Source organism: Tursiops truncatus, chromosome 11, assembly GCF_011762595.2.
Source record: "Tursiops truncatus isolate mTurTru1 chromosome 11, mTurTru1.mat.Y, whole genome shotgun sequence".
NCBI classification, from domain to species: Eukaryota; Metazoa; Chordata; class Mammalia; order Artiodactyla; family Delphinidae; genus Tursiops; species Tursiops truncatus.
Genome location: NC_047044.1, coordinates 59884571 through 59910707, shown reverse-complemented (window position 1 = coordinate 59910707; position 26137 = coordinate 59884571). Strand labels below are relative to the sequence as shown.

Below are 26137 nucleotides of genomic sequence, written 5' to 3'. Positions count from 1 at the left end.
TACAGAGTAGGCCTTAACAAGGGCTTCAGACAAAACACGACTGCTGAGCAAGTCAATCTGCATTAAAGAAACATGCTAACCAGACAGAGGGAGCACAGTGGCTGTGCTTCAATTTGCCGCATTAGCTGGAAGAGTTTTTGATAAAAGAACAAAGAATTCTATGTAATAATGACAATATCTTGTAAGTTAACAACCTAGTTATATGTACATGGTTTTGCAGGGGTGGCAAAAGAGGGATTAATGAAGGACAGGCTCTCATATCCAGAAGGCGGTTTATAAACTCAGCAGTTTGTAAAAGAAGGGACTAGGAAAGAGGCCCTTCTCCTGACTTAGGATGAACTGAGATACAAAGACAGAGGATTTTTTTTTCTGTCAGGAATGTTCTGAGAACAGTTTCTGGGCTCCCATACCAAATATTAAGTCATATCCAAGGAAAACAAGAGTGAGTAACTGAAAATTTTCACCTTAATTTCTTGGGTATAGCTCCAATTAGGTTCATACGGCCTTTTTTTTTTTGGCAGACTGGAGCTTGGATGCTTTTAACCTACTATGCTCTTAGTAACGTAATAATAAATATAACACAAAAAACTAAAATAACCAACCACTTGTTTCTAAGAGTAAATGTCAAGAGTGCCAGATCTGACATTAAAAAAACTTGGGTTTAATTCCTTGCTCGTAACATGTCTACATTTTTTATCCCAGTCCCAGTTTTTTTCTTTACTATGCATAACAGTGGTCTACTGCTATTACAAGATTACATAAAACTGCAGCATACTTAAAGTGGACTGAAAGTTATTTCAAAATCAACATATTATTATTACAAAAAACAAGGTTAGCATTTGGCCTAATTGTGTATAAGGCAGTGTATCTTCAGCTGCCTGACAGCATGCAGGCACTCTTACCAGATGGGAACTGGATTAATTATTGAATGAAATATGAATTATTAAATAAAATTTTGAATTTTATTTATTTATTATTTTTTCTTCGGTACGCGGGCCTCTCACTGTTGTGGCCTCTCCCGTTGTGGAGCACAGGCTCCAGACGCGCAGGCTCAGCGGCCATGGCTCACAGGCCCAGCCGCTCCGCAGCATGTGGGATCTTCCCAGACCGGGGCACGAACCCGTGTCCCCTGCATCGGCAGGCGGACTCTCATCCACTGCGCCACCAGGGAAGCCCAAAAATTTGAATTTTTTTAAAACTCTTGGCAGGCGGTGAGAAAGAAAGGCTTATTTGTTTGCCTGAAATTGTTTTCACCTGTTGAAGCATGTAAAGATAGCACATATCACAGCACATATCACCACAAGTGGTGTTTATGTACCAGAGCCATTTTTTCCTATGTTATTCTCCAATTCAAGATGCTCCCCTAACATAAAGAATTAGTAATCAACACCAGCCATTCTTCCTTGCTTTTCTTTTGTGCCAATGCCAGTTAATAGGAAAACTTGCCAAAGGGACAGAACTAACAATCCAGAGTCCCACAGTACCAGTAGAGCCTATTTCATGGGAGGGCTGGGATAACAGGAATAATCTCTATAGATTTGTGTTACATAGGCAATAAAATATACACCTTTGCAGCATGCCAGCATTTAACCAATCATAGAAGCTATTTGTTGCCTCATATATTACAAAGCAATAGAGATTTAAGGGATAATGTTCATGGAGGCAGAGGATACGAAGCAATAAACAGCACTGGAGGTTGGTTAAATGCCAAGTGAAGCCAGGACTACAGCACCATAAACATTATTCCTATTATATGACAAGATAAGGATGTAAAGAAGCTGCCCTCCATCCCACCACAACTAGGGCTCTACTGCTACCCTGGCCTTCGGAAGGGAAAGCAGGCTCCGGAGGTCTTTGAACTAGTTATACGTGTCGTGTCTCAGAAAGATATGAACAGAACATCAACCTGTACCTAAATGTTCTCTGGGAGAAGAAAAGATCTGGTAGTAGATATCCTCGGTGGGGGTGGGGTGGGGATAGAATAACAGCACCTCAGCATCACAATGGGTAGAGAAACAATCAAAGGATTTTTCCTTAAAAGGACAGAGTCGATACACAGTGGTTATGACAGAAACCTTTCTCAAAAATGGCTAATAATGGGATGATACTACCCATGAATAGTACCTTCTCAGAGGAAATGTGTTCCTGTTCTTAAGGAAATAGACATTCTAAGTAAGAAGCTTATACAACCAGCTTCTGCTCAAAGACTTGATGGTGGTAACCAGGACTACTTAAATCTGCATAATTCATACTGCAAACTAGCATCATGGGCCTGAAAGGGAGGTATAGGAATATGGAAATTGTTGACTCCTGGTAATAAAGATTGGACGAGGAATTCCCTGGCAGTCCAGTGGTTAGGACTTTGAGCTTCCACTGCAGGGGGCACGGGTTCGATCCCTGGCTGGGGAACTAAGATCCCACAGGCAGTGCTGTGCGGCCAAAAAAAAAAAAAGGTACAAATTTCCAAAAAAACATTTTAAGGGAATTCCCTGGTGGTCCAGTGGTTAGGACTCCATGCTGTCACTGCTGAGGGCCCGGGTTCAATCCCTGGTCACGGAACTAAAATCCCACAAGCTTGGAGGCATGGCCAAAAAAAAAAAAAGGACAAAAGGCATCCAAAAGGTAAGATATTGAACTGTATCCACATGAAGGAACAACTCAAATTCAAGATTACTGACACACAGTAATTTTTCCTGCTTCCACATGCAACAGAACTTTATAATCCACCTTCAAGTAAAAGTGCCCCCCAAGCATTAAAAACTTACTTCCTAGATTCAGCACCAAACTGTATTTCTAATATTTTAATAACACAGAGGCAAAGCTATTTTATAGTTACAATGTTTTTTAAATAGATGCTATCTTATAAATATTTCTGAAACCCATACAACTCAAATTCAACCAGCGCTTTACCACAGGGTATCTGGGGCTCTGCTGCCTTAACACTAACCCATTCTCCAGAAGCAGCTCTATTAACTATTCCTGCTACCACATTCTGTAAAGAAATATTAGCAGGAATATTACTTTCCCTGAGTTCCTCTTCATGAGGGTGATGAGGCCTCAAGAGAAACAGAGACTCAACAGGAGAATAGGAATAAGTTAGCTCAAAAAACCCTATCACCTGTCTTTTCAGATAAGAATGCAAAGAACACAAACTTCAGCAGCCATCTTTTTTTAAAAAGTACATGTAGCATATTTAGAACTCAGCTGTGTCACATCAGACTTACTGTTGGGAAGTGGATCATGAACAGAATCCAAAAATAACAGCCATTAAAGACCTAGCAACCAAAACATGTTTACGTATCCATTGAAAGCCCGGTGGTTTTGATTATATGGTGCAGCGCATAATCCACTAGTCTATTTTAGGTGAATTTTCCTTTCACCTCCCCTTAATATTATGGCATAAGATGATTTCTGAATTTAAGGGTACACAGGGTAAAATCTGGGCAGAGAACAGATATTTAAATAATACAAGATTCCTACAGTTTTTGTTGGTTGGTTTTTTTATGGATCAGTCTCTTGAATTATAATTTGCTTTCATTCCTTCTTCCTCTAACTGGTAGAAGCCACTGATTTTTGAGACTTCTATGGCTGCTGAGTTCTAAACATGCCTTGCAAAAATGATCGTGGTCCTTATTACCCCTCCTGGGACTTACATAGCCTTTTTATTATTCTACCATTTCTGGAGTAATCAATGAATCAGTGACAACTGATTATAAATAGGCTTGAAGGCCTCAAAGTGGCCCCAGAATGAAACCATTTTCAAGGTAATAAGGAAGTTGGGACGACAGGCCAAGGGTAGTTCACTTTACCAAATTTATCTTCTCTGTCAGATTTTCACTATTTCATATAACATAAAGCAATCATAGTAAATCTTGTAGAGATCCCACTCTAGAGTTATTTGTTACTAGATATTGGGAGAAACCTGAAAGGAGACTAAATATAACTAAAGAACTACAATCTCGGGACTTCCTTGATGGCGCAGTGGATAAGACTCCGTGTTCCCAATGCAGGGGGCCTGGGTTTAATCCCTGGTCAGGGAACTAGATCCCACATGCATGCCACAACTAAGAGTTCGCATGCCACAAGTAAGGAGCCCACCTGCAGCAACTAAGACCCAGTGCAACCAAATAAATAAATAAGCAAGTAAATAAATATTAAAAGAACTACAATCTCACCTGACCATAAAGTTTTGACAGGCAAAGCAGGTAAAAGGATGAATCATGCTACCTCAAAGCCTTAAGTTGTAGCTTTTTATCCTTTTTTCTATGAAACAGGTAACTTGAATCCAAAAGAAGGTAGCAATCTCCCTCAGTTCCACACTCATTGAGGGAAAAAAAAGCCTCAGGATCTATGCCAGAGGTTATAATGAATCCTAATGACCAATTCAGAAATGGGAGGGAAAAGTAGGGGAAGGAAAAGGCTTATGGTAAACAGAACCCAACAATACAAGAAGGACCCAAAGTAAAAATCCCTGTTTTCCTACCTCTAGTCCAAAATAATGCAAAACAAAAACAAAGAAACAAACACAAAGCCCTTCTGGGATCTCACAAATCTCAGTGAAAACTACTTTTTTCTGATGAGATAGCCTGAAGAAACCCTACTGATATATTTTCTTTCTCAGAAAGCTTAAGAGATGATTTTCCTATGTATTCCTTTATTTTTACCATCCATTTTTATTTATTTAACTCCTTGTCTGGGTAGTCTTAAGCATACAATACATAAGAGGGGCACTGAGCAGCTTAAACAATAAGTGAAGAAAAATAAATCTTTTCACCAAAAGTGCAGATTCTTTAAAGTAAGTGAGATAAGTAAAAAGGGTACCGCGTAACTATTATGGGAGTCACAGTAAGCACTATAATCAACAAATTCACACACAAAAATTTGGAGGAATCAGATTCAGGTATGTACTCCCATAAAGCTGTCTGAAAACAAATTTACTCTATTTTCCCAAGTGGCTTCTATTGTAAAAAAATATATATACACACATACACACATACACACACACACACACACACAAACCACATGAGGAAAACATGCAGTCAACAAACAATACAGTTGACAGCTTTGACAAGGAAGGAAATAAACTCTACAATGCTAAATACTTCAGAATTGGCTTTTTTAGTCTTTTATGAAATTTTCAGCATTTACTGGAATTTGGAGTCATCCTTCTGCCCATTCCTTGTCACCAACCCTATTTGTCTCTCAAATTCCAATTCTTAGGAATCTCTGGAACTTAACTCTCTTCTTTTTATACTTCTCTAAGTATTTACAATGTTTAATAGAACTAGTCTGCAATCTCACATACTACCAGTAAGTGTCACTGGACAGTCACATGACATATTCCTAACTGAAAAGAAATTCAACCCTTCAGGCTCCATAAAATCAACTGTTGAAGGCAAATAAAACTCTCTTGAATAAAACTTTCTTTGTATTCCTTTCTTCATCCTTTGTGGAACATGGCAGAATGGGAGGATCTAGGAATAAGTGTTAAGAAGGTACAAAATGAAAAAAAAAAAAAGGCAGTTTCAACAAAATTATTTAAAAAGTACATGATGAAAAATATTTGACACAATGTATACGCATACAAACAATAACATGGCAGCTAACACACAGAACAAGGCATTTAATGGTGTCAGACAGGGAAAATGGCTGAGAAAACTTGTAGCTGATACACTGCTGTGAGATCTCGGATTCTATGTTGGATTTGTCCTTCCTAGACAGGTATTTGCCTTAGCTGCTAACAATGATTTTCTTGATCAACAGTCAAAAGAAACTTTTTCTTATCTAGAAAATCCAAAATAGACTCTGGCAAATTGAGGTTCAAAATGAATGGGTGCATTTTCAGCTTCCTATCCAAATATGTTGAGCAGACTTTTACATCCATGAAGGTTGAAGAAAGGATATTTCTAAACTTGCTTTGTATTTAAATAAATAGCTTTAGAAAGGAGGCGAGAGCAACATGTATTCCTCAACACTGTGTGTTGCGAAACAAACACCAGCAGAATAACAATATGAAAGACAGCAAGGCAGATTTCATTACGGTAGAGTGTCTACATTTCCTCATAACTTGGATTTACACACTACAAATCCTCTGATCTGATTACCTCCAGTGATCACGTAAAACACTGGCTTTAAACTCTTTGCCTCAGTGATAAAACAGCCACTTTGATTCACAACGAGACATTCACAATAAAGTATATTGTAAACGTACCTGTCCACAGCCCGGGGCATTGCACACAAACGGTCTGTCGTCTCCCATATTTCATATAGCAGAGCGGAGCTGAGGAGGGGGAGGTAGGGGGAAAAGTTATGTTAAATACGTTGGAGTTAAAAAAAAAAAAAAGTGCTTCAAAAATATCGAGCCTAGAAACAGGTGTTCCAAGAATGCCGTCTATCAAAGCTGTAAACACAGGCTACTTTGGGGAGACCCATTAGACAGGTGGCATATGATCTACTGTGCCTCGGTTGAAACTTTTAATTAGAAAAATTTAAACCTAAAGAGTCAAGGAATTTCAAGCCTTTTACTAGATTTTTCCCTCTTTCTGCTACAGTATATAACACACTTCTCCAGTATGCTGAATTACAACCAGTGCAGTTCCCTATGTCAATAAATCCACTGAACGCTCGATGCGGAAGCCATATTTCTGAACTAGAGAAGACCAAAATTTGTCATTTAATTAATTAAGGGATTATAGGAGGGGTGCTCCATTTTACAGGGCCATAATCTGGCTCCCTGGTGTATAAACAATGAGACTGTTGGCAAGGGCCGTTTATCCCAGATTATTGCCAAAGAAAACAAAGCACCCATCCTATTGGGCTACATGGGAAATGATTTTCATTAATAAAAAAATAAAAATAAAACCCTTCTCTCCCCACGGGGAGCCTCCTTCTCCCCCCACCAATCGTCAGTGGCAAATGGAGAAATATCGGTGCCCTTCCCCCCGATTCTATTTATGGCTAGGTTTTTAAAAGCAGCAATAAAACAAATGTCGACTCTTTGGGGGTTTACTGGGTGAATATGTTCCGGCTGTTTGTGCTGCTCTCGGCCAGAGTTCTTGGGCTGCTCTGTTGCAGCCAACAGATGTGTGCTGCTGCAGGGGATAAAAGAAATGGCACTAAAAGGCATCACCATCCATCCTCTCCGTTTCTCTTTAGAATTTAACAGGGTTTATACTGTTGTTGTTTTTTAATTATTGAAGCTAAACTTTTGAAATGTTGATCAAAATTCTTTGTCAAAGAACAATAACTCCAAATGAATGTGTTGGGGAAATTTCTCATATCCCAACTAGGAATAAAAATAGAGGTGGAGATGGATAAGGATTAGAAATGCAAATCATAGTAAAAATATTCCTAAAAGATACAGAGTATTTTGAAAGAGTGAAAGAGAAAAAAGGGGGGGTCACAAAAATAGTCTTTATAAAATAAACTCCTAAAGGACGTTTTCAAACATCCTTCTACAAGACAGAAAGCTGTATGAAAGAACACGAAGAAGGGAAGATGAAAGAGGAAGAACTACAATTTGAATATGCGTAGAAACGACTTCAGAACTATAACCAAATTTCGAATTTTCATCTTGGAGATAAACCAAAATGTCAGGTTAACCTCAGTCAGACCTACGTCAAAATAAATATTAAAGTGCTAGACCAAATCTGGCAATCAGAAAACCATGCCTAAAACTCAGAGGGCAGTGGTAACATCTCTCCTACTCTCTTAAGACTCACTCTAGGGTTGGAAAGCCGTATTTCTGGTAGTCTGATCAGTAATTCCACAACTAATCGCTGTTTAAAATTGTGGGGTGCCCCATAAAATACAAAGGGCTTCTTAGCAATCCTTCATTGTGATAGGAACAGGGTCTGACTAGGAAGGAAACTGATGCTGCAGCACTGCTGTAATGGAAGAGAGCCTGTATGTACATAGGTGTACACAGATTTATATCACATTTAGCCAGGATAAATTGCTTCAATAAATTCTGTTCCTGGGAGAGGCCAGCTCAAGCTGATGCTTGGTACTGGGAAAATGAGAGCTTTATTCTTCACACAGCCCCAGGACAAGGAGGTCTTCTGGTTTGTTCGTTTGTTTTAAATACACTTCCTAGAACTACAACACAGTGCAAAAAATAAATACAAATATACAACAGTAAATAAATGCAAAGACCAATGCCATTATGGCTGAAAACTCAGAACATTTCTGGAAAGCAACTGATCTCTGGAAAAATTCCTAACAACTGCTGTGCTGGAGGTAATTTTACATCCTAGTCCCAGAACCTGCTTTTCTAATAAAATCACTAAATGAGAATTTTATTTCAACAAGATCCTCTAACCTATTTTCAATCAGGAAGTAACCTACAAGGGATAGAGCAGATGTAACATAAGCAGGCAGGATTCCTTATTTTTACCTTAATTATGTTTTTTGAGGCTAAGTTTTCTCAGTTTTCTACCGATTTAGAGGAGGAAAAGGGTCTTGGCTGAGAAGTGGGGCAGCACTGGTAGAGAAAGTTGATTAAATAAATTCTGGAATGGTTTTCCTCAAACCACAGAATTCAAAATTTAACTTGGTTTTGCACAATCACATCACAATTTATGGCTTCCAAATTTTATTTCATTGCTAGGAAATAGAGATGAAAAATCAAGACTTTCTAAAAGCAGAAAAAAAGGCAAAAATAAGTTTTGGGGGAGAGAATTAAAATGTAACAGAACCAAGCATTTTCATGGCTCTTAAATATTCAAATCTGTCGGTCACTAACTAGGATTTCCTGCTTCCTTCCGATTTTGCTGCCTTTTGTTTTGCCATTTTCACTGAAGAGAGATCACAATGGGAGGAAGAAGGCCCTCTTAAGTACCTACAATTATTCTTTTTTTTTTGGCCCCAACCGCGTGGCACGCGGGATCTTAGCTCCCCACCCAGATCGAACCCACGCCCCCTGCATTGGAAGCGTGGAGTCTTAACCACTGGACCACCAGGGAAGTCCCCCTACAATTATTCTTCAATCATTCCCTCAATCTCTTGCTCCTGTTCATTTCCATCATTCTTGCTTTTAACTTTAAAGTGATGCCTTTTTAAAAAATGAAATATTTAACAATAATGATCTGTCTCCTCACTTAAAAAGAATTTCCAGTTAACATCATTCTAAAAATTTCTTTCATTCCCAGTCTGCTGTATCAATTGCTACATATAAAGAATGCCATTGCTTATTTCTATTTGATACTTAAAACTAACCTCTGATAATGAGAGGTCAAACTGATGCCTCCTCAAAAACAAATAGCAACACATTTCTGTAGTATAAAGACTGAGACAAAAGGTGAAATCTTGAATAATGATACTGCCATTCACTAGAATTTAACTCACAGCCCATTTGTAACTGTACTGCTTGACAGGTAGATCACGTGTCCAGGCACGGCATTCAAGTCTGTCATCTGTTTCTCAATCTATTCTTCAGGATGAAACTCAAGCATTCTTTAGAACTAAGCAATAAATGACAGACAAGGGGATACACATATTTAGAGACATTTCCAAAAGAAAGTGAAACGCTCTCAGTGGTGATCTTAGAACAGGAAAACAAAGATGCATAAAAAGGCTGTCCTATGGGCCAAGGAAAAGGCTCATGTGCTCAGAATGCATGAATGATAAAAATTGGTATTCATTTAAAAGAGAGAAAGTTATCTGAATGCTGGCAGAAAAGTGAAGAAAATCCAAGGTTTAGAGAATGATTTTAATAATTGGGGTAATTTCATAGAATCTTACTTTTTTTTTTTTTTTTTTTGCGGTACGAGGGCTTCTCACTGTTGTGGCCTCTCCCGTTGCGGAGCACAGGCTCCGGACGCGCAAGCTCAGCAGCCATGGCTCACGGGCCCAGCCGCTCCGCGGTGTGTGGGATCTTCCTGGACCGGGGCACGAACACGTGTCCCCTGCATCGGCAGGCGGACTCTCAACCACTGTGCCGACAGGGAAGCCCCATAGAATCTTTCTTAAATAGTTTTGTCAGAGCCAGAAGTATATCCTAAAATGGTCAATGTGCAAATAAGAAAACTGATTCTCTGATTCTGTGTGTATACATATGTATATCTATCTTTTTTTTTTTTAATGGAATGAGGATGGAGTCTGTCACTGAGGTCTACAAAAAGTCAGTTCTCTGGACCTGGCGTAATATAATTATTTCTTTAGTAACCAACTGATGTTATTAAGATGGCCCAACATAAGGTAAGGAATAAAAGCCATGTATCAATATAAACACATCCAACGGCCTGTTTGCAGGTTCCTAATAACAAAAAGCAGATATTGCTAAGTATAAAAAAATGAGAAGGGCATATACACCATAAATATCAAAGATTCATGAAAATCTAGAAGGGGTTCAAACTAGCTATCATTTATTCATTCAAAAGCATTACTAAAGAACTACTAAGTGCCAGGCAAAGCGGACACAAAAATAAAGACAATAGTCTTTTGCAAAAAAAGAATCTTTCTCTCAACTGTGTCAAAGAAAACCAGAGCTGGACAGTAGTTAAAGCAGTAAAAAACGGATTTTATTCAGGACTATTGCAATAGTGGCTAAGAGATCTCAGTATATAAACCAGGCTCAGTTTTGAATACACCATGGGCCAGTGGGAATTAACAGCCAAGGACCAGGGTGGAGTTCAGTGACTAGAAAATTACTAAGAGGAAACATAAGGGGTAAAGGGGATTCTGGTTAAACTAACCTAACAAGATTCTTGCTGATGACAGGCCAGGGTGATGAGACATCACCTGAGGGATGGTAGAGGATGAAGAACCTAATCAGATATGCGAGAGAACAGATACTGAGGGTGGGGGGCTCTTGCTAAACTGACTTAGCAGGGTTCTTGCTGAAATTCAGTTTTACAAGGAAGTACACAGATAAGCCTAAAAGAAGGTTCAGGAGCCTGACTAAAGTTTGGTTGGGAAAAGAATCCTTGTCATCTGGCATGAAAGATGCCAAGTAAGGGGTAAGAATGATGGCTTAATTTACAAGTTCAATTAGTCATAGGTTGATCAGTATACGTATTAGATCCCTTACTATTTCTCCTATTCTTTTTTTTTTTTTTTGCGGTACGCGGGCCTCTCACTGTTGTGGCCTCTCCCATTGCGGAGCACAGGCTCCGGACGCGCAGGCTCAGCGGCCATGGCTCACGGGCCCAGCTGCTCTGCGGATCAGGGCACGAACCCGTGTCCCTTGCATCGGCAGGCGGACTCTCAACCACTGCGCCACCAGGGAAGCCCTTCTCCTATTCTTTATGGTCATTTATCAAATTATTTTACTAGCAATTCCAGAGTATATACGAGCACAAAAAAGATGGCTAAGTCTTGGTAAAAGATCTGACGAGGAAGACGTACGAAACTAGTAACTACAATTTACCTTTGGGATCAAAAAGTAAATTTAATCATTAAAAAAATTCATTAATTCAGGGACTTCCCTGTTGGTACAGTGGTTAAGAATCTGCCTTCCAATGCAGGGGAAGTGGGTTTGACCCCTGGTCAGGGAAAGAAGATCCCACATGCCGCGGGGCAACTAAGCCTGCGTACCGCAACTACTGTGCCCACACGCCTCAACTAGAGAGCCCATGTGCCACAAACTACAGAGCCCATGCACTCTGGAGCCCATACGCAACAACTACTGAGCCCGCGTGCCACAACCAGAGAGCCTGCACACCGCAATGAAGAGCCCGCAAGCCGCAACTAAGACCTGACGCAGCCAAAAATAAATATATTTTTTAAAATTCATTAATTCACTGAACACTTTATTCAGCGCCTACCGTATCTAGGCCCCAAAATTCAACAATGAATGAGACACACAAGATATCTGCCCTCATAGTGCTTACTTACAGTCTACAAAGAAGAGGCAAACACAAAGAAAGTAATAAACAAAATCATTTTAGATTAACAGCAGATAATTGCTAAGAAATGAAATCGTGATGTGTTAGTAACTAGAAGTGGACTACTTTAGCTTCATGAATAAAAAGGAAATGGCTGTATTATCTGTGACCAAAAGGGGAATGGGGAAGAATATAGAGATCCAGTTAAAAACTTCTGGAAGCCTTTCCTTTCATAACACGGTTGATGTTCAATAAATATTTACTGATTTAATCTGAAGTAGATATTCAAGTATACTTTGCTGAAATTTTACACTTATCTTTCCAAGTTTTGCAGAAAGCTGCTGGGTCCACAAGACAACCACTATGCAGGTATTTACGCATTTAAAGCTATATGTATTTAAGACATATTTAAATACATATTTATAACTACTTTGTGCCTAAGGTACTTTATGTGACTGCACCCAACCAATTCTATGCTTTTCCTATCATACAAATAACACAAAAGAAGCTCTACAGTTTTTGGTTAGACTGTTAAAAATGGGGAGAGGGGAGGTATTTGTCAAGTTAATTGACACTTAACTGACCCTTGAAAACAAAACCTAGACCAGAGCTTTTACGGTATATTTTCAAGTATAAAAGAATGCTTGCTAATCAAGGATGCAGCAGAGAGGGCACCTTAATATGGGACTTGTGGGAGTACATATATGGACAATCTTTTTGGAAAGCAATCTGGCAATGTTTATATTAAGTGTCTTAAAAAGTTTTACACCCTTTGAACAAATCATTCTTCTTTCAGGACTTTATTCTGAGGCTAAAACCAGAAACATGGACCATTTATATATGAAAATGTTCATCATAGTCATATTTATAACAAAAAAGAAAAAGGAATTAAATGTTTAAAAAGAATGGATAAATATAAATTAAGATATTGTCTTACAATAGATATATTTAAGTTGTTAATAATAACCTTTCTGAAAGCTATTTAACAACATGAGAAAATGTTATACATTAAGTGGGGAAAAAAAGGAGGATACAAGGGGCTTCCCTGGTGGCGCAGTGGTTGAGAGTCCACCTGCCGATGCAGGGGACACAGGTTCATGCCCCGGTCCAGGAAGATCCCGCATGCGGTGGAGCGGCTGGGCCCGTGAGCCATGGCTGCTGAGCCTGCGCGTCCGGAGCCTGTGCTCCGCAATGGGAGAGACCACAACAGTGAGAGGCCCGCGTACCATAAAAAAAAAGCAGGATACAAAATTGCATATGCACCATAATTCCAAATCTATAAAAAAGCAAACAAAATAATAAGCATAGAACAAGATGAGCGAATTAACGTCAAATGTTAATAATGGTTATCTCTGGATAATGGTATTCCAGATGATTTTATTTCCCTCTTTCTACCTTCAGTATTTTCCAAAGTCTCTACAATGATCACAGATTGCTTTTTTTTTTTTTTTTTTGCAGTACGCGGTACTCTCACTGTTGTGGCCTCTCCCGTTGCAGAGCACAGGCTCTGGACGCGCAGGCTCAGTGGCCATGGCTCATGGGCCCAGCCGCTCCGTGGCATGTGGGATCTTCCCGGATCAGGGCACGAACCTGTGTCCCCTGCATCAGCAGGCGGACTCTCAACCACTGCGCCACCAGGGAAGCCCACAGATTGCTTTTAATAAATCAAAAACTTTATAATATAAATAATAAAAAGAATACTGATCTGCATGACTTAAAAAAAAAACATGTCTGAGTTAAAAAAAAAAAAAAGGCCCGTATCTGCTAGACTATTCCGTTTTTTTTTTAAGATTTTTTTTTTTTTTTTATGTGGACCATTCTTAAAGTCTTCATTGAATTTGTTACAATATTGCTTTTGTTTTATGTTTTGGTCTTTTGGCTGCAAGGCATGTGGGATCTTAGCTCCCCAAGCAGGGATGGAACCTGTACCCCCTGCATTGGAAGGTGAAGTCTTAACCACTGGACCACCAGGGAAGTCCCTCTGCTAGACTACTCTAAAGCACTAAACAGTATAGTATTTAAAAATTATACAAAGTTGTTCACTCTCTACTACAAAGCAACAGAACCACAGAACCAACTGACAAAGTTCAAAATGAACTACCAAAAACATCTTTCTAAAAATGTAAACTAACAGCATCAAATAGAAATAGACATGGTGGAAACTTAGATCGATACACAGGGTAAATCAAGCATTTCAAGATAATTCCTTATTAGTTACCCTCAAGGACCCGTTTTCAGAATCCACAAATGCTGCCTAACAACAAGTAGTACTTATATTAAACACTTAGAAATTGCCCCAACTGTCCAACACAAAGGGAATAAAGAGAGTTGAAACCAAGCTTAGCAGGTACTGAATGCCTTTCAGTGAGCTACAAATACGCTAAAAAATTTAGACCGGCACCCAGAGCTCTACAGGCCCCATTCCCCTATGATATTAAAAAGAAAAAGTTATATACAAACAGTTCTCTTCCAAAACCATAACTTTGGATACCAACTTTCAGACTTTTAGATAATTTAGCTGCTGCTAAGCAAAGAGTACAAACACTGAAGCTCTTCACCATAGCAGCCTCAACATTTTATTCTCCATAAGATACTCTGTGCTCCTGTGACTTGCATTACATCTAGAACACTGACTTTAGGAAAAGATTCCAATAAACCTATGAACAGTGACACGATAATGAAGGTATGTTAACCGCAGAAAACAAAGAAGACTCATGTTTTACTAGGCAGTAGATTATTTAGGAATTGAAATTTCTGTTCATAAATTCTGGGTTCATTTTCCACTGTAGTATTTAGCATAACAATAGTTTAACACACTATTTCATTAGTAGGTAAACCAAATGCCCCAAAAGGATTACATAAAAAGCATAGGGCTTCCCTGGTGGCGCAGTGGTTGAGAGTCCGCCTGCCGATGCAGGGGACACAGGTTCGTGCCCTGGTCCGGGAAGATCCCACATGCCGCGGAGCGGCTGGGCCCGTGAGCCATGGCTGCTGAGCCTGCGCATCCGGAGCCTGTGCTCCGCAATGGGAGAGGCCACAACAGTGAGAGGTCCGTGTACCGGTAAAAAACAAAACAAAAACAAACAAACAAAAAAGCATATATAAGTCTATAACCTTTAACTAATTAGCCTTTTGTAAAGCACTTTGCTAACAGATTGGAAAACTGAGGTAGAGAGTGTAGGAAAAAAAATGCAAAAGATGAGTCAAGAGGTTGAGGTTGGACTGAACCCTGGTTACCTGTTCTCACACACCCCAAAGAAGATATAAAAATGGACACTGTATCTTTTTATAACACCTGAAAGTTGTATGACAACTTGCATATTGTATGACTACTCCTAAGTGAATCATGTATTTCCAAGTTTACACACAATAGGTGTTTCTTATATGTTTATTATATAAACGAATGTCCAGAAATATGAACTTGAGGGACTATAATTTCTTGGAGCATTATTTTTGTCTAGGAAAATTAAATAATGTTGATAGTTTAAACATTAAGTATATTTTATTATAATTGGGCTTCCCTGGTAGTGCAGTGGTTAAGAATCCACCTGCCTGCAGGGGACGTGGGTTTGAGCCCTGGTCCGGGAAGATCCCACATGCCACGGAGCAACTAAGCCCATGCGCTACAACTACTGAGCCTCCACTCTAGAGCCTGTGAGCCACAACTACTGAAGCCCGCGCGCCTGGAGCCCGTGCTGCGCAACAAGAGAAGCCACCGCAATGAGAAGCCTGCTCACCGCAACTAGAGAAAGCCCGCTCACAGCAACGAAGACCCAACACAGCCAAAAAATAAAAATAAGTAAATTTTTTTAAAGTATATTTTATTATAATAATTTTTAAACTCATAATCCAGTTATAGTATACATCAAGGATTGGTAAACTGCAGCCCATGGGCCAAATCTAGCCTGCCACTTGTTTTTATATGGCCCACAAGCTAAGAATGTTTTTTACATTTTTAAATGGTTGAAAAAAATCAAAGGAAGAAAATTTTGTGACATGTGAAAACTATATGAAATTCAAATTTTAGTGTTCATAAATAAAGTTTTATGGGAACACAGCCATGCTTATTCTTTGCATGTTGTCTCTGGCTAGCTACTTCTGTGCTACAATGCTGGAGCTGTAGTTTCAACAAGAGACCTCATGCCTGCAAAGCACATATTTACCATCTAGCCTTAGTTTGCCAACTCCTGGTATTTATAACTATTATTAATTAAAATACAAGGTTAAGATATCCCAATTATGACAAATGTCAGCGTGATTGTTAATTAAGGACTTTTATTATGTGACTATTCAAGTACTAATTTTTCATCTGACTTCTCGAAATTTAGAAATTAGGCTTTCTTTTTTTTTTAGAAATTAGGTTTTCTTAAAACATGATTGATTAATCTACCTCTATAGTTCTCAATCTTTAGCATATTCATCTAGGCTCCATGTAAAAATACAGATTCACAGGCCTCCTGGATTCTCTTGGCTTTGGGGCCCAAGAATCTACACTTTAAAAAACATCCTTGGTAATTCTGATGCAAATGGTCAGTAACCTACCCTTTGAGATGCACTAAATGGTTGGATATTCCTCCCGTATGGTAAACAACTGTATTTTTCAAGTTTGGTACCATAAGACATCAGTTCTCAAAGTGGGCTCCAGGGATCCCTACAGATCCTTGAGACCCTTTCAGAGGGTTCATGGGTGTTCAAATCATACAAGGGTAAAAGATCTATTTAAGGGGCAACATAGGCCAATTCATTTTTATGTAACAGAGTATTAAAAGTTCACAGATGTGGTAGCAGATTCTACACAATAGCTAACCTTTAAGAAACTATCACTTTTCAGATTTTGACGTAGTATCAAAGAAGAAAGATTATCTACAATTATCTGAAAAGAATCTTTCCTTTTCCTATTACATATCTGTGTAAGCACAGGTTTTCTTCGTATACTTCAACCAAAACAACATATTGTAACAGACTGAATGCAGAAGCAGATATGAGAATACAGCTGTTTTTTATTAGCCAGACATTTGATGTTCTTCCCCCAATTTTTTTTAAAACTATAGATAGTTATTTATGTTGTTATTTTTTTGTGTGTATGTTATTTTAAAATAAGCAAATAAATATTTTAAAATTTTCTCCATTTTAATTTCTAATATACTAAATATTAATAGATATAACCATGATAAGCAAAAGCTCTTTGGAGTTCTCAATAATTTTTAAGAGTATAGAGGGGTGGGTAGTGAGACTAAAAGCAGTTTGAGACCCACAGTTTGAGAAATAAACAGTAGAGTGCCCTGAATTGATCAAAGGGAAAGTTAAAATTAATTTCTGGATTTCAGGCTCAGGCATGCAGGGACAGGTTTCAAAGAACGGAACCGGCTTAAATAGACCAAATAGTTTTGCAGCAAATGACTGAAAACAGATGGGAGTGAGAATTAGGCTGAATCATAAGTTAGGCAACACATGGCCAAAGCTTAGAACCTATATGGAAACAGCTTCATACAGGCAACTACTAGACTAGAACTTTCTCTCCAGGCTTTTGGAGGATTCAAGGAACGATTCTGAGCTATTCTCAGAAAGGCTAATAAAGCAAAAACAAAGAAGCAACAACTTGCTAAAGTGATATCAGGAAGCTGAGTTAGAAATAACTAGAGAACATTATACCTATCTGTGTTTGGCCTCAATATGATTTTAGAAGTAAAAAAATTCCTGGAAACTGGTAGGCTGTGAAAAATCTAGTGTTGTGTTTTGTTTTTTTGTGTACTCATTTTCAGATGAAGTGAAACAGCAAAGCAATAGCAATCAACCCCAAAACACTGATCTTTAAGGATAAATTTTAAACCTTCATGGACTTAATTTAAATAGGCTGCAAACAACAACAAACCTGATAGACTCTAACATTAAACCCCAGTATGAGTTTGGTCCCAGATAGGAAATAGCTACAATATCCCACAATGATAATCATGGAGACGCTTAGAAATTCTCAAGAAAAAAATCTATTTTCTAAGACCGTCCACATACTGGCAACACAGCGACCTATCTGGGGTATTCCAATGTTCACTGACTTTCAAAAGTCCCTAGCACAGATATGTAAAATATTAGCAAACTAATGCTTGACCAAAACTTAAAAAAAAAAAAAAAATTTAAATGGTGCTACAAAAGACATGTTAGTACCAGAAATATCAGAAAAACCATGTTAAATAAAAATAGGATGGTGTTACTCAAGTTTGATAGCTTAAACATTACTGGCCAGAAACTTGGTGCCAACACAAATCATTTACAGCAATCGTATGTTATATTCAATTAGTCATCCTGTTTTTATAATAAAGTCAGGCATATTCCTATTTCAAAAAGAATGGTTATGCTCTATTTTTTACTTTTCTACTACATGGTAAATTTTAAGCCCCAAATAAAATATGGCCAATTTAGAACATAAATCTCCTCTGTCCGCTATGTCAGAAAGAAGCACTATATCAGATAAGAAGATATTAGTAAGTAATTCTACACAAAGAAAACAAGTTGGGTTTTGTGAGAAGGTGAGGAGATGGCAGAACAAAACTATTGCCATGAAGGCCCCAGCCACAAGCTCACAAAGTAACTTTTCAAGCTAAATCTTGGCACTTGTTAGACTTTTCACAAATTGATATTTATTAAGGATAAATGCAGTATTGAATTAGAGAAACTTTTTTCACAGTCAGGTTTCAAATATATGAGAACATTCAGGATTAAACTCACCAAAAGATGAAAAGAAGCTAACAAAGTCATGAGTTTGTAATGAGTTCTGTTCTCCTTCATGACACTACTGTTGTAGCTCACCTTTGGTTTAGTTGGGAATCTTTCCTAGATGTCTGCTTACAAAGTTTTAAAAACTAGGTAGTAAATTTGTCTTTTCATAAAACCTTTCCTGGGCTTCCCTGGTGGCACAGTGGTTAAGAATCCGCCTGCCAATGCAGGGGACATGGGTTTGAGCCCTGGTCCGGGAAGATCCCACATGCCGCAGAGCGACTAAGCCCATGCGCCACAACTACCGAGCCTGCACTCTAGAGCCCGCGAGCCACGACTACTGAGCCTGTGTGCCACAACTACTGAAGCTCACATGCCTAGAGCCCGGGCTCTGCAACAAGAGAAGCCACCACAATGAGAAGCCTGCGCACCGCAATAAAGAGTAGCCCCCACTCGCCACAACTAGGGAAAGCCTGCACGCAGCAACGAAGACCCAACACAGCCAAAAATAAATAAATTTATATATTAAAAAAAACCTTTCCTGAATTTTACCATTCATCCTTCCTCTCCAAGGAAGCCATGCAGTATATGTTTACTTTCAAAACTGAACTGAATTTTGCTTCACTGTATACAGGCAGTGAGAAAATTATTCAGATTTCTTTTTTTTTTTTAACATTTCTCAACAAAAGGACAAACAAGAGAAGGAAAGGAAACAAAATACTATGACTTAACAGAAAGAAAAAAACCAACCACATTCTTTCAACACAGTGTCCACCAGGGAAATTCTGAAGAGAAAATGTCATGATAAAATATTTTAAGACATAAAATGACCCCAATGCAAAATGTTTGTTGTTGTTCATTTGTTTTGTGTTTAGCTCAAAGGAATTATTATTTCTTGTCATTTATGTTCCTTACTTTTTGTTTGTCCATCCCCACTGGGTCAGTAGAACCATTTCAATTTCTTTACATTCTATTTTTCTTCCTGATTTTTCAATAGTAAGTTCCTTGATCTGAGCCTCTACTTACGAATGTTTAGATTGGAAAGGACCTTGAGGGGTCATCAAGTCCATCCTTCTGCTTTCCAGGAGAATTCATAACTACAATCTCAGATGGATGAGAATGTGTCAAAAGAAAATGTACAAACATTTCCATTCACAATTTGCAATTTTTTAAAAATGAAAGTAAAAATTAAAACCTCAAAAGAGGAAGGTGCTTTAAAACTGCATTTATCAGCTAAAATTGCTCAAACATAATTCAACTATCAGGCTAAAATTAACACACAGGAAGGTTGTTGGCTGCCAACATAAAATCTTTATTTAGTCCCTAGAGATGTCTTCTGATGTTTTATTTTATTTGTAAGCACCATTTTACCTTAAGCACATAGCATGACAAACTTAGATGACCACACCAATAAATTATAAATAGCAATGATACATATATATATCACCAGGAAAGCCCTGGGCAATAGTTTAATTCTTTGATATGTAACTTAAAATGTTCAGGGAATGATGTTTCTTCCTAAAGGAGTTTCCAAAACAGAATTTCATCTGATGACAAAAAACATACAACTATGAGGAAACACTGTTAAATCATTCTAGAATTTTTTTTTTTTTTTTTTTAAATAAAACAGGACCAGGGCTTCCCTGGTGGTGCAGTGGTTGAGAGTCCGCCTGCCGATGCAGGGGACACGGGTTCGTGCCCCGGTCCGGGAAGATCCCACATGCTGCGGAGCGGCTAGGCCCGTGAGCCATGGCCGCTGAGCCTGCGCGTCCGGAGCCTGTGCTCCGCAACGGGAGAGGCCACAGCAGTGAGAGGCCTGCGTACCGCAAAAAACAAAAAGAAAGAAAGCAGGACCAGAGGTCTTGGAAGTGGGGAAAAAATAATACTTAGAAAAAACAGGGGCCAGGGAAGGTAGAGTCCAGACACTATATTTTGATGAAATATTGTTTCCCAGGAAGATTATAAAATGAATTATTAAATAAATGGCTTATGAACCACTGGCAAGTAATGCAGTGATCTATAAACACTAGCATAAGAAAGCTAAATAGTAACTCATGTCTAACTTCACTTTCTTCATATGAAATATAGGTTAGGTAATAAAACAGTAGGTGGATTCATAACTGAATTTTACCCAAAAGGTTCATTAATGGATTAATATCAACTTAGTGATAGTGTTCTGATATTACATAGCATTGTTCCACCCTTATATATTTTTACCAGTGACCTAAAACAAAAACACAGGTGTCACGTTTATCAAATTTAACTATCAACAACAGAAAGATATGAGGAATGGTTAAGAGGCTAAAAATAACAAGCAGATGTAAACTGGTATATAGAGAATGGATAAACAACAAGGTCCTACTGTATAGCACAGGGAAATATATTCAATATCCTGTGATAAGGGACTTCCCTGGTGGTCCAGTGGTTAAGACTCCATGCTCCCAAAGCAGGGGGACTGGGTTCGATCCCTGGTCAGGGAACTAGATCCTACATGCCGCAACTAAAGATCCTGCATGCCGCAATGAAGATCCCGCATGCCACAACTAAGACCCAGTGCAGCCAAGTAAATATATTTTTAAAAATCCTGTGATAAACCATAATGGAAAAGGATATGAAAAAGAATGTACATATATGTATAACTGAGTTACTTTGCTGTACAGCAGTAATTAACACATTGTAATTCAACTATACTTCAATAAAAAATAAATTTAAAATAAAAGGCTAAATAACATTATCAAGCTAAAACAATAAACCAAAACTAACAAGATGACAATTACAGGGATAAACACAAATTCCTCAATTAAAATTTAAAAATTAATTATATAAATTAATCTTAGGCTTTAAGAACAGAGGTATTGAGTGCAGTGATAAAAGAGGCCCTACTCTCCCCTGTACTTTGTATTGATCAGATTATATCTGAAATGTTATATTCAGATCTAGATAAGAAACGCTAAAAACTCAGGCAACTAAGTTGATAAGGAGACTGAACTTTATTAAAAATGTCACTTAAAGAATGGTTGAAAGAACGTGGGGTATTTACCCCAGTAAGAGAAGCCTTAACAGAACATAACTGTCATCAAATATTTGAAGGGTTACCATGCTGACAAGAATTAGCTTTATTTATTGTAGCTTCAGATGGCAGGAGTAAAGAGTTTCACAATGTAAAGAATGTTCTAAAAAGCAGAGCTCCTATAATGGAACAGGGTATCTATGAAGTAGGGACCTCCTCCTTACAGCATTCAGAAGTTAAAAGACCACCCACCAGACATTCCAAAATGATGCATTTTCACACTTCATGAATATATCAATACTTGATCCTAAAATAAGCCTATTAGGGGAAGGCAATATTCAAAATGAGAAGCTTAAAAATTGTTTTATTTGACATGTTTCTAGAGACGGAAGACTTTTTTCATGAACTCTAAAAGAGAAATAATGCTTTTTCTTTTTAACTGAATGCTGCGTTTGTTTTTCTCAGAGAAACAACATATGCACCTTAACTTTAGTACCTTTATCAAGGGATAAGAAGCAACTGTATGCCAGCCTGCCAACTAGTTTCAAGAAGAGAACTGTTTTTATTAGACATTTACATGGCAATGCTATTTGCTCCACCTAAAACTTCCTTCCAAAAAGGCTCCTCCTCATCAGACGTGGAGAGGAGGCTGCTGTAACACTGACTCCTTCCTACTGCAGCCTAGAAAAACTCACTCTTGACATGTACAAAACAATAACTTGTGAGAACTTCAGAGCAGCTGTGTTCAGGCAGAGCCAGGGACTTAAAGCAGCAGCTTGAGAGTAGGATGAAAAAACAAATTTCATTTTGGGTTGGAAGCAGGGAGAGGAAAGATAAAGGAGATATACAATAACGGTCTCTATTAACATTTAAAAGCCATGGTAAACAAAAATGCTTAAAAGTTACAACACTGAAACTATCACAGGATGTAACCTTTGATCCACAAGTTTAAAATGAGCAGTGTTCATCATTCTCTAGCTTTCTGCTAGGTGTTAACACTGAGATAGTGCCCAAGTCAAAGCCATCACAAATTCTAGGATGGAAGAATAAAACAAGGAACTTTGCTCTCTCATTGGATATTTTTTTGTGCTGCTGCCAGGCAAACTGTGAAAATGTCTGAATATCCAATAACAATGCTCTCAATGTGAAATACTGGAACCCAATTAAGTAATTAATGCTAAAAGGTCAGTAATTAATTGGTCTCAATGTGCTGCAGGGGTAACCTCCTGGCTAGGAGGACAAATGGCTGCTGAATACCAAAGGTTAATACAAAGTAACATACTCTGGTTTCTCCTCATGTAACACCTTTCCCGGTATATTTCAGATGTTATTTTGCTTCCAAAAGTAAGAGGAGAAGAAAAGGAATGTAAAAGACAAATCTATGCAATAGCAAAGAAGTCATTAATTAATTGGCTGTATTAGCTCATTATTAAATAATACAGAACTATCAAACAAAGGGCAAAGACTTGTCCCTTTTTTGTACAGAATTAAGAACTGGTAAGACTACTTAGTATAGCTGCCAGACTTTTCTTTAGCTTCCTTTCTCACAGACGTGTTACATTTCGCAATAGTCTCCACTTACCTTAAAGTATCCTCCATGTTTAAGTACAAATTGTGTTTGATTTCCCCAACCCTTGCCCCCAAGATATCAATATTATGACTTATCTTTAGCTTCTGAATCGGAACACCAAGGAAGAAACTGAAAATTTTTCACTTTCCTGAAATACGTGCCCATTTTATTTACACCATTTAAAAAAACATAAGCTAACTAAAACTAACTGCAACCATTCATTTAGCAACTCTTCAAGAATACGAGTGGGTAAGAAACACATTTAACAAAACAAACCAGTTTAGTACATTTTTCTGTGCTTATAATACCTATAAAGACCTATGTCTCTGCAAGAATTATTTATACTACTGAAAAGTTTTTAAAAGTAGGAATCAAGTGAGCTTGTGGAGAAAACTCTGCACACCCCTACAAACCTACACTTACTATGACACAACCTCAAAGATACTAAAACACCCTCTGATAAGTAGAAAACAAACTTTTAAAGTTAGGAAACCAGCAACGCGGGAATATGGGGAGGAGGTGCCCTGGGTAGTAAACACCCCAGTCACAGAACATAACAAGCAATTCAGAGTAACGTATAACTCCCGATGGAGCTCCAACTTGGCCGCTTAAGTCCCAAGCCCCCATCCCTGAGTTGAGGAAGAGATGAAGTGCAGAACAGGAAGAGAGGGAGAAAGGAAATCTGAGAAGTGATGAAAGTGTTCTATTTTTCTCCTTCTCTACCCCTATCCCAACTTTCTTGCAGGCTGGTCACCAGACTGGGTGCCATATCCACCAAAAGCCCTAAATCCATTTCCCAGGCTTTTTCTGACACCTAGGCTAAACACCTGTACATATGAGCCGTCTCCTAACCAAACACCTCCCCTTACCCTTCTGGATTCCCCCATACCCTTCCCAAAGTGATACCTCTTGGCCACTAGCCCACCTCTATGAAGTCTTCCTAAACTCGTTCACTTAATTTTCTCCATATCCATACTTTCTCTCTGATATCATGTCCCTGGTCCTCTTTTTTATAATTCAATCGAAATGCCATGCTCTCACTTCCACTTACTCCTCCCTATCTTCCCAGCAAAACCAAATACCATGTTTTCACCTCCTCATCCCCACCTCCTGCCTATTACCCCTGACTCTTCCAATGCCAAGTCTCTAACCCCACTCTTTGAAGAAGCTCTGGGTCTTCAACCAATTTAGTACCCCTACCCTTTCTCCATTCCACCCCATTACAGGATCCACTAGACTTCCATTCCCTCAGGATTCAACTCCCCTCTCCTTGCCACGCCCTGTGCCCCCCGGGGCTACTTACCCCCAAGTTCTCCCCACACTTCAGGCCTCTGGCCCCGCCTTCCCCCCAAAGGAAGGAGGCGGGAGGAAGGAGAGAAGAGGGGCGGCACTCCGCAAGGTAAAGGTGACCTCCCATTAGTGCTCGTCGCCGCCAATCGTAACTTCCTTCTCTCTTATTGGTCGGCGTTGGTCCATGCCCCACCCTCTTCCTCAGACAGGGCCCAGCCACCGCCTCAGCGCCCCCGTCCAACACACACTGGGAGGGGAGACCCCGGCCTGGGACACTGGGACTGGCCAGAGTTGATGGGGAGACTCCCGTCAGATCATGGACTAGTTAATATTATCTGGACTCACCCGCTGGTAGCTCCGTCGCCTCCCGCCCGCCCGCGCTCGGTCCCACAATCTGTCTCCAGCTCCTTCTTTCCCCCCTAAGCGGAGCAGATACTTTTCTCTCGTCCGGCCAGGCGCGCTCACTTCTCGCGAGATATGGAGAGGAGTTGGAGGAAGGGCGAGATCCGCAGGGCCTGAGTCGGAAAGGGGCCGAGGGGCGGGGCTCCGGAAAAAGAAGGGGCTGGACTTTCGGTGGGCAGGGCTAAGGAGGGAGGCTGTAAGAGTTCCTAATCGCTGGTCGCACGTGTTCGGCTGCGGAGTTTAAGGGGAAAAAAAAAAAAGAAATAGGAAAGGGACTCCTTACAGGTGCCTGTAGTAATGGAGATCCAAACAGTTCTCATACTAGAGAATTAGATTATCCCAAAGTAGCGCACTTTAAAAACGAGACAAGGTTGTACCTCAGTAAAACTTTTTTTAAAAAGAGCGGGGTGGGGGGCTTCCCTGGTGGCGCAGTGGTTGAGAGTCCGCCTGCCGATGCAGGGGACACGGCTTCATGCCCCGGTCCGGGAAGATCCCACATGCCGCGGAGCGGCTGGGCCCGTGAGCCATGGCCGCTGAGCCTGCGCGTCCGCAGCCTGTGCTCTGTGACGGGAGAGGCCACAACAGTGAGAGGCCCGCGTACCGCAAAAAAAAAAAAAAAAAAAAAAGAGCGGGGGAATTCCAGTGGTTAGGACTCCGCGCTTCTGCTGCAGGGGGCACGGGTTGGATCCCTGGTCCCAGAACTAAGATCCCGCAAGACGAGCGGCTCCGCCAAAAAACTATTTTTTTAATTAAAAAAGGGGGGGGGGGGAAAACCGAGACAGCTACATAAGATGATTCAGTGTTCCAAACAGTCGAATAGTTGCATTTTCTTCTTTGCTCTTACAGTAGCATCACTGGCCGTAATCTCTGCTGTGTGTCTGTATATGGGGATGGGGTGTGGTAAAAGTTCAACCGCAGGAACTGGCGACTTTTTAAAAAACGTGTAGGTTGTTTCTATTGTCCTCCAGAGTTATCACTTCCTTAATGGCAAAGTAGTTTGAAATACCCTTAGCCCTAGAACTGAAGTGCATGTATTGGGAAAAGCGAGCTCCCAGCTCTATCATTTTCTTTGAGTATCTTTACAGTGAGGCCAGCAATCCCATTTTACTCAGAGTTGTAATGATCAAATGAAATAATATGTGTGAAACTTATTTGGAATTAAAAGGCACTATATTTATTACTCAGTAAGTATTTTAACAAATACTTTGGACATACTACATGCAAAGAACTGTTCTAGGCATGGGGAGAAGAGTAGACAGACCAGGTCCCTGCTCTGGTAGAATTTATGTTTTAGTGGGAAGGGGGAGACAGTTAATAAACACAAATATT

The 26137-nt window shown here is 39.4% G+C and overlaps 1 protein-coding gene across 6 annotated transcripts in view; it reads right to left on the bottom strand.

The window, feature by feature from the left end:
- The window catches only part of LOC101326029 (cyclic AMP-dependent transcription factor ATF-7), a 91549-nt gene extending 66595 nt beyond the window's left edge, over nucleotides 1-24954 (bottom strand). The window contains exons 1-2 of one of the 6 annotated variants that reach the window (XM_033866568.2): nucleotides 24752-24954; nucleotides 6212-6280 (exon numbers count right to left, since the gene is read on the bottom strand). In XM_033866568.2, coding sequence (XP_033722459.1) covers nucleotides 6212-6259 — 48 coding nt within the window. In that variant the 5' untranslated portion in view covers nucleotides 6260-6280; nucleotides 24752-24954. Of the gene's footprint in view, nucleotides 1-6211; nucleotides 6281-9345; nucleotides 9478-24419; nucleotides 24714-24751 lie in introns of those variants that run through there. The other 5 variants (XM_019947190.3, XM_019947191.3, XM_019947192.3 and 2 more) reach the window with 5 other exon arrangements.
- Nucleotides 24955-26137: the final 1183 nt, after the last annotated feature.